Source organism: Haliotis cracherodii, unplaced genomic scaffold, assembly GCF_022045235.1.
Source record: "Haliotis cracherodii isolate W230 unplaced genomic scaffold, xgHalCrac1.p SCAF_10, whole genome shotgun sequence".
In the NCBI taxonomy this organism is placed as follows: domain Eukaryota; kingdom Metazoa; phylum Mollusca; class Gastropoda; order Lepetellida; family Haliotidae; genus Haliotis; species Haliotis cracherodii.
Genome location: NW_027266265.1, coordinates 49152371 through 49171877, shown reverse-complemented (window position 1 = coordinate 49171877; position 19507 = coordinate 49152371). Strand labels below are relative to the sequence as shown.

General features: G+C 40.6%; 1 protein-coding gene across 9 annotated transcripts in view; it reads right to left on the bottom strand.

The window, feature by feature from the left end:
• Window positions 1–1977: 1977 nt before the first annotated feature.
• LOC139454481 (protein phosphatase 1 regulatory subunit 16A-like) overlaps window positions 1978–19507 on the bottom strand; it is a 57868-nt gene continuing 40338 nt past the window's right edge. For all 9 annotated transcript variants that reach the window (XM_071236218.1, XM_071236216.1, XM_071236212.1 and 6 more), the window contains 2 exons: window positions 12103–12217; window positions 1978–9109 (listed from right to left, as the gene is read on the bottom strand). In XM_071236218.1, the coding sequence (XP_071092319.1) occupies window positions 8378–9109; window positions 12103–12217 (847 nt within the window). In that variant the 3' untranslated portion in view covers window positions 1978–8377. The remainder of the gene's footprint in view (window positions 9110–12102; window positions 12218–19507) is intronic.

The window sequence follows — 19507 nt, the reverse complement described above, 5'->3', positions numbered from 1 at the left end:
ACCGGTAACACTGTGCGAATGCGAATTGTTTACAATGTTATACATCTTCAGTTGTACTACCTTTTGAAAATGAATTAATGCGGGTGTTTTTATCATACAACTTCAAGGATGTTTTTATCAGAAGTGACCCAGGTCCTATGGAAAAGTATTGTGTTTGATCGTGATTAAAGTAAAGCATACGGCGGTTTCCCATGACCAAGTTCCATTGCTTTTTTTACATACACCCATAAGTCGTCAGTACGAGGAATATTATTCCTGTTGCATGTGTCTAATGTATATAGAGATTTCCCATGACCGACTCCTATAATGAGAGCGTTTACATGCAACTAATTGTCTTCTTCGGATACAGTAAAATTCCTCGACTTGGCTCAACTGAAAAGATAAAAAAATAAATAGCCAAACATGCTTCATAGCCTATCAGTTGTGACTTTATTTTAACGAGTTTTTTCATGGGATATCAGTTACAATAAATGTAGGAGTTAAATCCGTGTGAAATGGCGTTTAACGTCGTGTCCATGATTATTGCACTTATACAGCGACGTGCATGCAAGTGTGTGTACGGCTGCTTGTACTCGCCCATACTAATGCTAATTATATATGGCTAGCTCTCTGAGATAGCATGCTACGGTTTCACATGAATACCCCACTCAGACATAGTATACTGAGTCAGAGCCGACCACTCCTTGTTTTAGCCCCTTTATGCCAAGCGCGGCAACACAAAGTACCATCTTTAAACGTTTTTGACGCAGCCACGATCGAACACCCAACCTTCCACCCCCGGGCGGACGCTCTACCACTGGACCACGGAGGCGGTCGTAAAAAATAGAGTCCATTCACAATGAAAAAGTGATTATACCAGGTGTTCTCGAAAAGGCAAGCATATCCAGCTCAACCGGTGGCATCTGTCACAAACACATACAAAGGCAAGTAAATTGTTCACCTGACAAAATATGAAACACGGTACAAGCAAGTCAAACTATGGGATTGCATCAGACATAATTTTGTCACTGTCGCATCTAATGCAGAAATGTCCTCCACATGTCTACAATAAAACTTTTTGAAAGATAAGTTTAGGCCTTGAATAAAAAGCTGCAAAATTGCAGATGCGATATTCTTCAATATTCACTCACTCGTTGACTATAAGGTCCTTTTAATTACACTGGCCCTCAAAGAACCGCATTGGCTACCAGTAAGGGAGAGAATCATGTTCCAGATGTTGGTATTTGTCAACAAATTCTTCCATGGTCTGTCACCAGTGTACCTACAAGAACTTACAAGGTTTTACCATGAAGATCCAGGTTAGAATTGGTCTTCAGAAACCCATGAGGCGACTATGCTTGTCCTAAGAGTCAGTATTGGGTGTTCAGGCTCCCTGACTTGGTTCATGTATGTCATCGCAACCCAATTGCATAGATTGATGCGCATGATGCCCATCACTGGATTGTCTGGTCCAGACTCGATTATTTACAGACCGCTGTCACATAGCTAGAATATTGAGTATGTCATTAAACAACAAGGCTCTACCCGCCTTAACAGGCATTGTGATCTGGTGGTAACTACAGATGGTGGTTCCACCGGCCCTGACAGCAACATATGGACACAGAACCTGTAGCAGAGCGGGCGCTGATCGATGGAATGAGCTTCCAGTGGGTGTCAGCAGCTTCAACTCAACCCTCCAGACCATCTTCCTCAGCATATGATGGAGCGCTCTTGAGCAGGATATCTTGACAAGATGCGTTATACAAATGTACAATTTATAAGAAGGAGATGTGTGTTTTTTCAACAGTTGATACATCTGATGTGACATTGATGATTATATTTATTTATCACTGAGCCCATATTGTAATGTCCATTCCAATGCAAAGCCAGAAGTTGCAATTTTGTACACAAAGAGAACTCTGCATATTACGCACGCGCGCACACCAATAACACTTCCTGACAATACCATGCATAACAAACAAACAGGAATGTGAAAAGCAATATTTATTTCTTGTCATTGTTTCGTTTCACACCAATCAACAGAGGGCATCTGTCCAGCTAATGTCCATTGTGTCAAAGACTCTGTCAACAGGGGCACACACTTCAGGACATCAGCTCTTGTAACAGGTCTCTGATTACTCACATATTAAAAATATACCTTTTGAATAACATTACATGTATAAACAATTCCTCAGAAAGTGAATGGCGTGAGCCATGTTCTGGGAGTGGAGCAGCCTGCAGTAAATGAGCAAAGGTACATGCATCAGCACACCTTACCAATATCAAGGAAGCATCACTGACAACAGGGGCTATGTACAGTCAACTTACCATTTACATTTCTTACTGCCTAACATGACCCTAAGTCAGCATTTTGCATCCTCCCTACTATTATGACATCTCATTTTCTACCAGATCTAAACCAGACTGCCACATCTTTCTGGTTCTGCCAACAAAGGGAGCAATGTCAGCCAACAAAGGATGTAATCGTCTATATTATATATTAATATAGCTCACTACCATTGACCAACAAAGGGAGGTAATCCACTGACCTGTCAGCCAACCAAACGATGTAATCTACTCGTAGAACTCCAGCAATGTCAGCCAACAAAGGATGTAATCGTCTATAGCTCACTACCATTGACCAACAAAGGGAGGTAATCTGCTGACCTGTCAGCCAACCAAACGATGTAATCTACTCGTACAACTCCAGCAATGTCAGCCAACAAAGGATGTAATCGTCTATAGCTCACTACCATTGGCCAACAAAGGGAGGTAATTCACTGACGCCTTCCCTGTGCCATTAACAAATAAAGGGAGGTAAGGTACTAAGTGATAAACACTTACTTCACTATGTACGTGGCTACTCTAAATGGGCATGGCTAAAATGGACATTTCTTTAACATATCAAGCAAAACTAACTTGGCACTGCTCAGTGCAGGCCTTCAATCTTCCTCAAATGTCAAGCAGAAAAGCTACAAAAAATATCTCCAGTGATCAAAATGCCCTCAAGGATAAATCTGCATGTGTCAAAACATAACTCCATAATTCCTGCCTTGTTTGATAAGCATGGAAACTGGATTTTTATAGTCAGTTAAGTCCCTTGCCTCAGGAAGATGCAATCTGGTCTGATATTTATCTACTTGACATTGTATACACAGTACAGAAAATGTGCTCAGTCCCGACTTCATTTTGTATAGACAAAGTGCTCAATGCTTAGTTCACTTTGGAATATATGTCTTCCAATTTTTGCCATACCTATTTGATTAGCCCTAACACATACAACAATCTCACAAGTCTTCATTTGATTCCTGACTAATGCTCTGCAATGGTTTTAGAATGTCTGAATGTGTCTCAAGCATGGACACTGTTAGCTAATGCACCAATGACAAAACCTAGTTATAACATTTCAGTTCCTGGCAATGAAGAATTGCCACCTACTATATACCTCCTTCCCCATATATCATTCAGGTAAGTTGACAGAATACGTGATGGTCACATCATGTTTTCAGATGTGCCATAAAATTCAAATGCATTAAATTCAATTCATTAGTTTTTCCATACTTTACTTGGAAGTTATATTCATATTTTAAAACTTAAAAGGCATGCTACAAAAATGACAAATGAAGATGTAGAACTATCGAATTAACATGGGATTCAAACAATGTCATATGTATGCTCATGTTTTCCTTACAACTCATTCTCCCTCAGATCAGTATCAAAGGGGCACCACTCCTGACAGACAAACCAACGCCATGGTGATCAGGGTAACCAAATCCATCAGGGCGAGATGACCTAAACAACATGTCTTTCCTATTTCAGACCATCCCAAAATAAGCATATGTAAGTCCGTTTTTGTGGGCGTTTTCTTTTGAAAACAGTAATTTGCAGTATGTCAGTAAAAGCCTGTTTTAAAATGAAAATAATTACTGGTTTGACTAAAGTGATGAGCAGCAAATTAACTCTTGTGACATAAAATATGGACAATACCAGGATGGTTTTAATAGCTTTGGTGCCACTTCAAAAGAACACGAAAAACGGTTTAGGGTCAAAGGCTCCAGATAAGGATCACCAGGAACACACCTAGTTTAGTCTGGCCTGATGGCAGCAAGGTCAGATTCTGAGTAGTCCTAATGCAGGCAAGATATGTTATTTGCAATATGAACATTGAGGGGCAGAAGGTTCTGACTGAATCATATGGGAGTAACAGTATTAATATCAATGTATTTGATTTCAGATACTTCTAAAATATACTATACTAAAGCATGTGAAGACCTATATTTCAGTGAGGGCTACTCTCCGGAGGGCAATTACTGAGGTGTGAGTGACAAGGCTTTTCAGTGCCTGATTCATGGGGCGTGGGGGGAGAGGCTGGTGGAGAGGATGACTTCATGTGGTCCAACCCCCTTGCTTTCAAAAATGACAAATCCCGGCCCCCACCCAACAAATATATCTCTTTATTATTGAAAGTCATGTGACTTCATCAAGATGACGTGCCAATCTTGACTCCCCACCCTTTAAAAAGTCCTGGATCTGCCTGTTGTTTGTTGTCTATACCTCAATATGTTTCCAGGGTTCAATCATCCCTCAACTACTAGTTACGTTTTCTATCTCCTAGACTACATGTTACACCTACAGGTATGCTCTCACTGCATGTACTACCCTGTCAGATACACCAGCACTAGTGACCACCAAACTGTTGTAGCTCTCACTGCATACATATTTCCTTGTCACAAATACACATGGGCACCAAATTCTGTTTTGTAATATAAAAAGGTTTAAAATTTCATAAAAACACTAAAAACTAATGAAAAGCTTTCATACACTGAGAATAGGATATGAAAAGTTCAGTGCATCAATGGATTAATAAAATCCTGAAGTCCCAAATAACTATTCGTGTTACTGGCTTTATCAGGAGTCCAAATAGCACCAACACTGATAAAACTATTGGTAGATGAAGTGTATAGCCATAAGCAAAAGATAAAACTGATTATTTCCTGATTACAAAGAATGTGCTTGTTTGAGTGGCTGGGAGTTTATCAGTTATACAAAGGATATTAAAGTATTAGTGGATTAAATGTTCACCCTAAACACACGTTTAACATAGAGAGGTTAAGCGTTTGCACCACCAGGGTGAGCCACCAGGAGCTTGTCAGAGAGAATGAGTGAGTGAGTGAGCGAGTAGTGTGTTACGCTGCTTTTAGCAACATTCCTGCAATATCATGGCAGGGGATGCCAGAAATGGGCTTTACATATTGTACCTATGACGGTAATCAAACAAGGGCCTTCGGCCTGACGCTTAACCATGAGGATTCCCACCATCTCTTGGCCGAGAAATTGGGGTATTCTGTGATTCAGACCTCAAGTTCTGTGTAGGTGCAAGTGATGGATTGAAAGAATAGCTAAACATAACCCTGATGTCATTGCCTCTGTTTGCTCAATGGTATGTGACAATGAAGACCTTACTCAATGGTAAGGCGAAGCGAAAGAGCTAACTAACTCAATGGTATGTCATCGTGCAAGTGATCACTTGGTGGCAATATGTTCCGACGGTGCTTCATTTGACATGGCTATATACAACCTGGAATGTACTGGAAAGTTGACAGAACAATACCGTTTAGTTTATATACAAAGTTTAAAAAAACAACCAATAACAACATAGAAATGCCTATTTTCCATGAACCTTGATAATGTAATGTTTGCACCTAGCACCCTTCGTCAAGTAATGTGCCATTTAACAAAACGCAGGGTTGCTTCACAATGAATGGTATAACAGGCAGATACTTCTATGTACAGAAGTCTATAAAAAATAACAACCTTGTGACAAACTGCTGAAGAAGACACATTTACATACACAGGATCGCTGGGAACGCTTTCACACCAGGAAATATAGCCATACTTGAAGGCTTTGAGGAAGGCCCAGTGTGCGAAATAGCTGCCTGCCTGCTAGCCCGTGGCTAGCAAATTGTCGGTCGGGATAAACATTCTCGACTGGCTACTGAAATGTTAATGGAGATTTTGTTTTGCACAGTTATCCCTTTTCTGTATATCAGTATAACCAGCAATCGTAATGAATTGATTTTGCAAGGTTACGAGCTCAGAGTTACCCCCTTCAAAATAGTCGACTCAGATTTGCAATTTGGGTTAACTTCATTGATACTTTCGCAGTATCAAATTTCAGGGTAAATAAGCTGTCACATATTTAAGCTATTGAAATTTGAAACTGACTAGTAACTTTTAAGGCTAGCTGGCGCACCTGGCCAGCAATATTTTGAGACCATTTCACACACTGGGAACACCTTCACATTACTTGAGTCTCACGAAAGGGTCGTAAACACTTTCACAAAAAAAAGGGAAAAGGGATTACATTCATACTAAAAGAACTTGAAAGATCACATTCACACAAATGGGCATAAAGGATTATATTAATATATATCAGTCTTGAAGGATCACAATCATATTAAAATGTCGTGAACAATCACATGCTCACTAAAAGATTTAGGAACACATTCATACCACAGGGGCTTAAACAGGTTGAACAATCCCACTAACACTATAGTGCTAGTGTCTCAAGGAAACACATTCACATCACAGGGCTTTGAACAGGTTGAACATTCAAACTCAAAGGCCTCAAGAACTGCTTTCACGCATATATACAATTACAAGAAACACTTTAACACATACAGGATTGCAGGAAACTTTCACACGTAGAGGACGTAAGGCAACACTTCTTGCTTTCATGGTTTTCATGGTTTTTTTTAACCTTTCTTAGGTTTAAATATAAATAAAATATACTGGTGTATCTCAATATTTTTTTGAGCATTAAGTTCACTGTCTTCATCAGTTTAGTCAGTAACAATAATTGCTAAATCTGCTTAAAGTGCAAGGTGTTTACTGCATTTTATAGTAACATGTAGTATCACTGTGATAGATGGCATTGTTCTCTGGATAAAAGTGTTTGCAATGGGCAGAAACTATATACAGTATATTTAAGCAACTAATATAAATAAAACATTTGCAGTAATGTTTGAATTTAGTAATTTATCATTGTCAAAAAATGCATCTAAATTATTTCATAGATGGCATTGTTCTCTGGATAAAAGTGTTTGCAATGGGCAGAAACTATATACAGTATATTTAAGCAACTAATATAAATAAAACATTTGCAGTAATGTTTGAATTTAGTAATTTATCATTGTCAAAAAATGCATCTAAATTATTTCATATCATTTTCTGATTGTTGCTTTTGGTCAAATCCAAAAAACCCAAAAGAGAAGTGCTGCCTAATTTTGGAATGTCTGAGGGAAGGACACAATATCAACCACAAGGTGGTGTTTGGAAGGGGATGGCTGGAGTTGGGGAGGTGGAATGTCTCCTATTGCATAGCTATCCGACTTGCACTCATATCGGCAAACAATGCTTGCCATAGAAAACATCTCAAATCATGTTCTATTGCATGAGGTCGTTGACAGCCCCTGGAGATGAAAGCTCAAACAGTTGATGGATTGTACATACGAGAGCAGGCTGGGTCCCTTCCACTAGGCGATCGTAACACAACGACAGTCGTATGTCTACGTTAAAGTATGGGAGCTACGATAACCCTAGCACTACGATAGCTTTGTTGAACGGACCCTAGGTCTTCAGCAGGGGCACATTATTTGAGTCAGCCTAAGATCCCAGGCAGAAGGGGCAATCGACAATGGATGTACTACAGCTCAATCTAATAAATAAAGCTAATATTTGCAAACTATGAGTCGAGTTATACAGACATGCCCAGACTAAAAGTAAGATGTCTACATAAGATAAATAACGCTTATTAAGGCAGTGGCATGTGACAGTGCTATGGTCAACACAGACTTGATGATAAGCCACAACTGTTCCACAAGAAAGGATATATGCATTCAACAACTAAAACTTCAATGACATGGCGCAACTTAAATAGTTCAAGCATGATACTGTAGACAACGTAGTGAAGGCCTAATCACCAGATTTCATCTGATGACAAAACGTAATGGTAATCTGTGACTATTTCTTGAATAACACGAAAAATTCTGCAAATAAAATATTCACATTGATTCTCCATCAGTGTGACGCCATTTGTACGCTGTACTGGAAACCGTTCTCCTGGTTCAGGACACAACAAGCATCTGTCTCATGTGGCTTGTAACCATGGTAACATGAATAACTTCTCCAATATGACATGCCATTAATATCTCTCAAAGAGAATCTCATCTGTCTCTTATGGCTTGTAACCATGGTAACACAAACAATTTCTCCAGGATGACATGGCATTAATATTTCTCAAAGAGAATCTATCTTTCTGCTTAAGGACATATCACTACTTCGATCAGTTAACATGCAACACTGTATCAGTGTCAAGCATATCCTGCTGGGCCAGTTACTATGATATTACACAGCATTTTGTGTCCTTATCATCATCCCCGCCAATCACTGCATGAGTCTTGAATGACTTCAGTCGACCGTCATCATGAGGATAGGTATTGCGGTTGGATGATGACATTGATGTTCGGTTGTTGTTATTATGCCCATTTTGTGTTTTGTCTTTCGCTGATGGTTTCGGAACACTGGTACTTTGCATAACAGGGTCCTTTTGTAAGCTGGTTAAAAACATGTCCTGAAGATGATCATCAAGTGTTTTTGGTCTTGGTGGAGGATCTACTACACGCTTCTCAGTACGAATCTTTTTGAGATCTGCCAGGGTACCAAACTGTGACCCATGTTGTTGGGCTCCAGGTTGCCATTGCTGTCCTGGGGGAACCCTGGCACTAGCTCCTGGCTCTGCAGCACCACCAGGAACAACCTTGTCACCTTGAGGGACAGACCTATTTTCACTCGTTGGGCGATGTTCTGCTGATGGGCGGCTTTCAGAAGGTGGACGTGGCTGCTGAGATTTGGCCATTTCTGGTTTGGAAGTTGGTGCAGCCTGTGCAGGGGGTCGTTTGAAGTCCTCCTTCTGCACTGTGGGTTGAGAGTTTGTAGGTCGAGATGAGACTGCCGTGCTGGTTGGGCGGCTTGGAGGTCCATCTCGTGAATCCTGTTCTTGATCATCTGATATGGTCACCTTTACATCATCGATGTCGGTGATGGGGGATGTCTCCTTGTCATCATCATCCTGGAAGCAATTAAAGGAACATACATTTATGTTGTCTTTGCATCATGTCTCATGGAGCTAATGCTCTTAAAGAAAGCTCTGTGACCTAACGTAACGTGACAATCCACAATCCCTACCACTGTGGCCTTACAATGCCTTATACATGTGAAGAAAACCCCAGTGACCCTTAACATACCATGATAAATGAGCTTCATGTGATGATTAATATGTATCCAGATTGAGCTATTTATGGCTTCCTTTTTCCTAAAATATCAAACAATAGCTATCATTGTTAATAATTCTAAGAATACTACCTCTATTACATATCTGCCACAAATCCTGTATTTTGGCTTCAATCACACAAACTAAAATCTTCAGATTTTCAACAGACGTCCTCCTGTCTGTCAATTACTAACAATTAGTTGCCCCCAAGTAGTCTCTTAACTACCCACGCCGTGACGTCACAATTGCGGCCATATTACTTTTTTCCCTCATGTTCTACTAGAGGCAGATGAATTGGGGAGGTGTGAGGTAGTAATATTCTTAGAATTATTAACAATGATATATATTGTTCAATAATTCTTACAAAACTTCTACCTCTATTAAATATCTGCCAGAATATACCAGAGGGACCCTGGTTTGATTGGTTGGATGGTGTGTTGTTTAACGCTGCACTCAGCAATATTACAGCTATATGATGGCAGTCTGTAAATAATTGAGTCTGGACCAGACAATCCACTGATTGACATCATGAGCATCGATCCACATAATTGGGATCGATGGCATGCATCAACCAAGTCAGGGTGCCTGACCACCTGATCCCTTTAGTCGCCTTTTACGACAAGTATAGTCGCCTTTTACGGCAAGCATCGGTTGCTGAAGACCTATTCTACCCCGGATCTTCACAGGTCACCCTGGTTTGATCTGCCTCTAGTAACTCCCTGTGTAATTGACAGAAACCATAATGTACTGATTCTCATCCAACTGAGATAATTTCCTCTGAAATTCCCCTTGAGGTCTTGAAAATTCGAAAACTATGTCAATAATCCATCAAATATGTGATATTATCACTAGATTTACCGTTATATTTGCTGATTTTGACCATAATTAACTTGGATTAGTGACCTATAATACCGGTCATTACGTCACTTCCCCTTTTTCGTAATGACGTCTCACAAGGTCTATCTCTACCCCAAAGACGTCATTTCCTTGTTAGAAGGGCTTTGTTCGGCTATATCTGCGGCTGATGTCACTTCCGGTTTCTCTATCACTTCCGGCAATGACACCACTTCCGGTAAATGGTTACAGATGATATTTAAGCTGCTTCTAATCCATCCTACACATAATAAGCAGAGTAAATCAAGGGTGTACAAGATCTACAAGATCTGTCAGTCTCCTCCAAAATCTCTGATTCCGGCTCTGAGTAGCCCTTGATATCTCCCATGGGGGATGGATAATCATATCCCTCAGTTTCTGCCCCGTAGGGCTCATCATCCTCCGGTGACCATGACTCCAGTATAATATGTCTCCGTCCGGCTTGTAGCCCCTGGGTAACGGCAGCCATGCCGTAGCAGTCCTCATGGCTGGCTGGCTGGCCGGTCGGCTTATCCGACGGCTGGAATGCCATGGGAGGCAGGCCTGTGGGGCCATATGGCTTCTGTCAGGTATGGCTGGTTGACGTGAACAGGCTGTCCATGGATTCCGTGCGGCTCCTGAATGGTATTGTTCTCTGGTCTAGTGACTGGTTCATGGGTTGGTAACCGCGATTCCATGCCGTGGCCCGTGGGCTGGCGGCTCAGCTTGTAGATCTTCCCCTTTTCGGCTGTGGACGAAGATCTGGTAGTCTCAGCCAGAGCTACCGTCGCGATCTTAGTGTCCATATCCGACAGCTTAGAATCAAGCATGTCTTTCATCATCTCCTGCTATTCACTCGGGAGTTGTAGGATGAGGCTCAGGTTGAGAGCAGGCAGCCCTGACATTTTGGAGAATATCTCTTCAGATGTGTGGGTGCATTTCTCACATCTCTTCTCCAATGTGCATGGGGTGGTGGGAGACTGCACGGCGACCTCACAAACCCAACATCAGCTATACTCACGTGCGTGTAGTCTCTTCCAGCAGCACAATTACTTTAAATATATTTTTATTTATATGTCCGTTATTAGAATAATCTTAGGTTAATGTGATCTACTACCAGGTACTAGATTGTCACTCCCACTAAAGTAGCACACAAAGGACAAAAAGTGACATGGCCACCATTGTGACGTCACAGCATGGGTAGTTACAAGACTGCTTGGCGTCAATTAATTGCGTGTAATTGAAAGAGAAGAGAGCGTCTGTTGAAAATCTGAAAATTTTAGTTCATGTGATTGAAGCCAAAAGACAGGATTTATGGCAGATATGTAAATGAGGTAGAAGTTTCGTAAGAATTAGTCACAATAGGTATTCCTCACCTGCTTTCATTGTCACTAATACATGTACCCCTTGCACATTGTTAAGCATTCTCTTCCCCGGATAAGGAAGGTGCCAGCTTCATGTACTGTGATAGTTTTAATCACAACCCAACCGTCTTTCTTCACATTAGCCTCAAGATATAAAGTGATTACTGATGTCAAATACTGTCATTTGACTACTACTGTGACAATTAAGTGCACATTGAGAAAAAAGAATGTATTGTGGCATTCTGTATTTAAGAACAAGGGCCTGTGACTTTACTGTGTCATGCCAATCTGCAATATGCCAGCTGTATCAGGTTGGCTTTTATTAATTTAGTACAGGCCAGGAAAACCTGTAGTTGAAACTAATGATAGCAAGCATGTCACTGTATAAAATACACGAACAGTTAGGTCCCAAAGTGTAACCACTTAACCCCAATCATAGCAAGCTACCCCAGTGCCCCTGGTGTATTGAGATAATGGCATTTACTCAGGTTACAGAAGCTCGACATTCTGAATTTCTTGCCCCTCCTCCTTCACAAGTGCTGTGTCAGCAATATATGACATATGCAGGCTACTGACCACATCATCGTTGTCCTCCATTGGGAGCAGACCAAAGTGTAGGGCTTCCTCTTTAGCCTCCTTCTTGAACAACACACTCTTCTCACCGCGGAGACTGCTGCGACGGATGGAGGCACTGGAAACAGAGGCGACATGTCAGGAGGGTATACAGGTATTATTGTCCCAACTGATAATGAAATGTCATCCCAGACAAGGGATAACAGCTGTGTGATAAATGTCATGACCACAATGACTTAACAAAAACCGAAATATATAAAACTAAGATTCTAAAACTTGTGTTATTTATTTCATCATTATAACCATTTGATATTCTGTGTGGTGTTATTGAAAGACTGGCTACTTTTTTGTGGTCACTGCTTCAACATGTTGAAGAACATATTTGTAAAATATATATATTCTCAAACACATTACCTCCCAGCCCCACCAGAGAACGAAATGCTTGGTCTATCAGGCATTGGCCAAAATAATACTCTGGAAGTAATCGCTCAAAATGGTATCTTTCTTTATATTTATTCTACACTGCATATTTCATGAACACAAGATTGGATCCAAACACTGAATAAAAGTTATCAAGGATATCAAAGTTCAACACTAACAAGGAAAAGATTTATAGATTAAAAAATTACTATAATTTGAGTCTTCAGGCATGGAATCATAGCCTAAATATCTCTCACTTTGGTTTCAACCCCAGTTTAAGATTTAAAGGTGTCAATAACACTTCAAGATTCAAAACATTGTTGTTTTCTGCCAAGACAGAATATACACTAAATATTGCCAACTGTTTCGTAATCATGAAGGTAAATACAGACAATCTCTCTGGTGGAGTCACCTGACATGATACGCATTAACCCTTAAAATATCATTACACTATGCATTAGTGCTATTTAGTGATAATCTGTTGTTTCATCAGAGATCGTACCGTCTCATGTGCAGAACATGTTGGCACACATGATCTGAACGACACACCCAAATGAAACCATTAACAAATGCACATTTTGCCATGAAACGTGACAATCTCACAGACAGTTATTATATATTTAGAAAACAACAGGTCTACTAAGTTGCCAGTTCTTGCATGACAGGTGCCCTTTAGGAAGTGTTAGCTGTTAGGTCATTAATGAACAGGTGACAGTAAGCATGGCAAGGTCACATACTATTGGACAACAGATACAGCTAAACAAAGATTCCAATTGAAAAAGAAACACACAAGAAAAGTGTCACAATTGTGTGACATTCTTAGCTGACAATGAGACATTTGACATAACATGGGACAAAGTGGAATCAAGTGGATGACATTTTTGGCTATCAGGGGAACAAGTGGACGACATCTGTAGCTATCAGGGGAACAAGTAGATCACATCTCTATCTTCAGGGGGAAAAGTGGATGACATCTGTAGCTATCAGGGGGACAAGTGGATGACATCTGTAGCTATCAGGGGAACAAGCGGATGACATCTGCAGCTATCAGGGGAACAAGCGGATGACATCTGCAGCTATCAGGGGAACAAGCGGATGACATCTGTAGCTATCAGGGGGACAAGTGGATGACATCTGTAGCTATCAGAGGGACAAGTGGATGACATCTGTAGCTATCAGGGGGAAAAGCGGATGACATCTGTAGCTATCAGGGGAACAAGCGGATGACATCTGTAGCTACAGGGGAACAAGCGATGACATCTGTAGCTATCAGGGGAACAAGCGGATAACATCTGTAGCTATCAGGGGGACAAGTGGATCACATCTCTATCTTCAGGGGGAAAAGTGGATGACATCTGTAGCTATCAGGGGGACAAGTGGATGACATCTGTAGCTATCAGGGGAACAAGTGGATGACATCTGTAGCTATCAGGGGAACAAGTGGATGACATCTGTAGCTATCAGGGGAACAAGTGGATCACATCTGTAGCTATCAGGGGAAAAAGTGGATCACATCTTTACTAAAAGAGGAACACACGGGTGACATCTCTTCTATCAGGAGAACAAGTGGGTGACATTTGTAGCTATCAGGGGGACAAGTGGATGACATCTGTAGCTATCAGGGGAACAAGTGGATGATCGACATCTGTAGCTATCAGGGGAACAAGCGGATGACATCTGTAGCTATCAGGGGAACAAGCGGATGACATCTGTAGCTATCAGGGGAAAAAGTGGATCACATCTCAACTATCAGGAGAACAAGTGGGTGACATCTCAACTATCAGGAGGACAAGTGGGTGACATCTCTACTATCAGGGGAACAAGTGAATGACATCTCTACTATCAGGGGAACAAGTGAATGACATCTCTACTATCAGGGGAACAAGTGAATGACATCTCTACTATCAGGGGAACAAGTGAATGACATCTCTACTATCAGGGGAACAAGTGAATGACATCTCTACTATCAGGGGAACAAGTGAATGACATCTCTACTATCAGAACAAGTGGATGACATCTCTACTATCAGGGGAACAAGTGGATGACATCTCAACTATCAGGAGGACAAGTGGGTGACATCTGTAGCTATCAGGGGAACAAGCGGATGACATCTGTAGCTATCAGGGGGACAAGTGGATGACATCTGTAGCTATCAGGGAGTGTGGATCACATCTTTACTAAAAGAGGAACACACGGGTGACATCTCTACTATCAGGGGAACAAGTGGGTGACATCTCTACTGTCAGAGGAACAAGTGGATGACATCTCTACTATCAGGGGAATAAGTGGATCACATCTCTACTATCAGGGGAACAAGTGGATCACATCTCTACTATCAGGGGAATAAGTGGATGACATATCTACGATCAGGGGAACAAGCAGATGACATCTCTACTATCAGGGGAATAAGTGGATGACATATCTACTATCAGGGGAACAAGTGGATGACATATCTTCTATCAGGGGAACAAGCAGATGACATCTCTACTATCAGGGGAATAAGTGGATGACATATCTACTATCAGGGGAACAAGTGGATGGCATCTCTTCTATCAGGGGAACAAGTGAATGACATCTCTTCTATCAGGGGAACAAGTGGATGACATCTCTACTATCAGGGGAACAAGTGGATGACATCTCTACTATCAGGGGAACAAGTGGATGACATCTCTACTATCAGGGGAACACAAGGATGACATCTCTACTATCAGGGGAACAAGTGAATGATATCTCTACTATCAGGGGAACAAGTGAATGATATCTCTACTATCAGGGGAACAAGTGAATGATATCTTTACTATCAGGGGAACAAGTGGATCACGTCTCTATTATCAGGGGAACAAGTAGATGACATCTCTACTATCAGGGGAACACAAGGATGACATCTCTACTATCAGGGGAACAAGTGGGTGACATCTTTACTATCAGGGGAAAAAGTGGGTGACATCTCTTCTATCAGGGGAACAAGTGAATGACATCTCTTCTATCAGGGGAACAAGTGGATGACATATCTACTATCAGGGGAACAAGTGGATGACATCTCTACTATCAGGGGAACAAATGGATGACATCTCTACTATCAGGGGAACAAGTGAATGACATCTCTACTATCAGGGGAACAAGTGGGTGACATCTCTACTATCAGGGGAACAAGTGGGTGACATCTCTACTATCAGAGGAACAAATGGATGACATCTCTACTATCAGGGGAACAAGTGGATGACATCTCTACTATCAGGAGAACAAGTGGGTGACATCTCTACTATCAGGGGAACAAGTGGATGACATCTCTACGATCAGGGGAACAAGTGAATGACATCTCTACTATCAGGGGAACAAGTGGGTGACATCTCTACTATCAGGGGAACAAGTGGATGACATCTCTACTATCAGGGGAACAAGTGGATGACATCTCTACGATCAGGGGAACAAGTGAATGACATCTCTACTATCAGGGGAACAAGTGGATGACATCTCTACTATCAGAGGAACAAATGGATGACATCTCTACTATCAGGGGAACAAGTGAATGACATCTCTACTATCAGAGGAACAAATGGATGACATCTCTACTATCAGGGGAACAAGTGGGTGACATCTCTACTATCAGAGGAACAAATGGATGACATCTCTACTATCAGGGGAACAAGTGAATGACATCTCTACTATCAGAGGAACAAATGGATGACATATCTACTATCAGGGAACAAGTGGGTGACATCTCTACTATCAGAGGAACAAGTGGATGACATCTCTACTATCAGGGGAACAAGTGGGTGACATCTCAACTATCAGGGGAACACAAGGATGACATATCTACTATCAGGGGAACAAATGGATGACATATCTACTATCAGGGGAACAAATGGATGACATCTCTACTATCAGGGGAACAAGTGGGTGACATCTCTACTATCAGGGGAACACAAGGATGACATATCTACTATCAGGGGAACAAATGGATGACATATCTACTATCAGGGGAACAAATGGATGACATCTCTACTATCAGGGGAACAAGTGGATCACATCTGTACTATCAGGGGAACAAGTGGATCACATCTCTACTATCAGGGGAACAAGTGGGTGACATCTCTACTATCAGAGGAACAAATGGATGACATCTCTACTATCAGGGGAACAAGTGGGTGACATCTCTACTATCAGAGGAACAAGTGGATGACATATCTACTATCAGGGGAACAAGTGGGTGACATCTCAACTATCAGGGGAACACAAGGATGACATATCTACTATCAGGGGAACAAATGGATGACATATCTACTATCAGGGGAACAAATGGATGACATCTCTACTATCAGGGGAACAAGTGGATCACATCTGTACTATCAGGGGAACAAGTGGATCACATCTCTACTATCAGGGGAATAAGTGGATGACATCTCTTCTATCAGGGGAACAAGTGAATGACATCTCTACTATCAGGGGAACAAGTAGATGACATCTCTATTATCAGGGGAACAAGTGGATGACATCTCTTCTATCAGGGGAACAAGCGAATGACATCTCTACTATCAGGGGAACAAGTGGATGACATCTCTACTATCAGGGGAATAAGTGGATCACATCTCTACTATCAGAGGAACAAGTGGATGACATCTCTACTATCAGGGGAACAAGTGGATGACATCTCTACTATCAGAGGAACAAATGGATGACATCTCTACTATCAGGGGAACAAGTGAATGACATCTCTACTATCAGGGGAACAAGTGGATGACATCTCTACTATCAGAGGAACAAGTGGATGACATCTCTACTATCAGGGGAACAAGTGAATGACATCTCTACTATCAGGGGAACAAGTGGATGACATCTCTACTATCAGGGGAACAAGTAGATGACATCTCTGGCTCTCATGGAAACAAAGAGATGGTTTCTCCTGGTAAATGTGCAGAAGTTGATGAGATCTCCTATGGAGACTCAAGCTGAAGACATTATTGTAATAATGTTAATGACTACCTGATGATCAACTTCTTGTTTGTTTGGAAAAACAGTGCAAATCATCTGTATCAAAACAGTGAGTGAGTATGGTTTTATGCCGCTTTTAGCAATATTCCAGCAATATCACGGCGGGGGACACCAGAAATGGGCTTCACACATTGTACCCATGTCGGGATTCGAACCCGGGTCTTCGGCGTGACGAGCGAACGCTTTAACCACTAGACTACCCGACCGCCCCTGTATCAAAACAACTTTTAGAGAAATTAACAGATGAACTTAAAATAACCATGCATTTTACACATATATAGACTGTCTGACTATATATATAAAAAAACTGAATTGCGGATGTCCTCAAGTTACATCTGCCCACTGACTGACTCATGAGTAAGTGGTCTCAATTACCAGCTCGTCATGACTAATAGCTCCAGTTACCCACTTGGGGTTCCTGATGTGTTTGCTTTATTATCTCATTGTAGATGATATTACTCACATAAATATAACATGATAACAGAGAAATATGTTGAAAGGCTTGCTATATATGTTATATTGTAACAGGCAACGCTGATATCCAATATGGAGTAGTGCTTCACAGCATTCAAACATTAACCAAAGCAAAGCTTATGTCGTTTATGTGTATATTGTTATTCCAGTAATTATTTGCACCATGCAATAGGCAGTAACTAGGAACAAGACTGCAAACTAACATACACACTTCTACATATAAAGAGTATATAAAAAAATTCTGCATTTAATAATGAAATACTAATTTTTTATGAAAATATAAAATCCATATTTCACTCAAGTGAAATTACACTTTATGCTGGAACTATTTTCACTATTAACATCATGAAAATCATGCAAGAAAATAAGAAAGAAATAAACATTTGTCTCTTTTCTTGTCAAATAACATGTTTTCTGAAGTTGAGAAATGTGATATTTTCACTGCAGTGGACATAACACTTGATATTTCACTGCAGTGAACATAACACTTTGGTAGAATTATTGTCTTACAAGTTATGACCCCACAAATTGTCTCATTTGTCAAGCCCATACACTAACTGATGACTTCCATTTTACACTAGTTCCACACTGACAAGGCAAAATAATTACAGATAGTCATTTATGGAGTTAATAATGCTTCTTGCCATTTGTTATTCTCTTGAAACATTTTCGTTTTAAACTGTAAGTTTCTCACGTAACTCGTCAATGGAGACTTCGTTTCACAAAACACGATTTTCGCTACTTGACTAGCGTGTTCTTTGGCTTCCAACAGTGGTCTCATAGAATTCAAGAATATTTTTTGTTGAAGTAGATTTTGTATATAATCATATCCAAATTTATTATAATTAATTTTATTGACCTCTATTGGCTTTTGTTTAAATCTCTTAAGATTCTGCAAACACAGAATTTCTTTTTAAGTCGCAATAACTAGGGGTGGTGAAATGTCCCTGCCTGTTAGGTAGGAAGAAAAAAAAAAAATATGTCTCAAGGTTTTACATATGTAATGAAATAATTTAATTTTCTGAGTTCCAAAATGATTAAACTGATGTTTCCACCTTCAAATTTCCTTCCACAGTGGGTATAACCTTCAAATTCAAAGTCGTGGTGTTCAACCCCCATGATCATCACTCGCATCACGTGCAGATCCTGGGGTTGCCATTGTTGTGTTTGGGAGCTGAATTTCACTGGAAATGTTTCCTCTGTAAGGATCTATATTACTTTGTCTCGTATTCATTTGCATTTGTTTCAAGTATGATCGCAAAATGAAATATCCCCTACTTTTTTTTAATAGTATATAATAAATACGATATTCCATGAAATATGTTTCTCTCATCGAGTGACTGGGGGAAAGGAGATATTTTCACGGTTGGTGTATATTTATTTCATTTCGTCACCTGCAAAGTTGACATTTTCATTTGTGTCTGTGCCACTCATGAAAATATAAACTTTGCAGATCACTCAATGAGATAAACATGTTATGTGACAAGAAAAGAAAAAAGTATACTCTATATATGATATATCG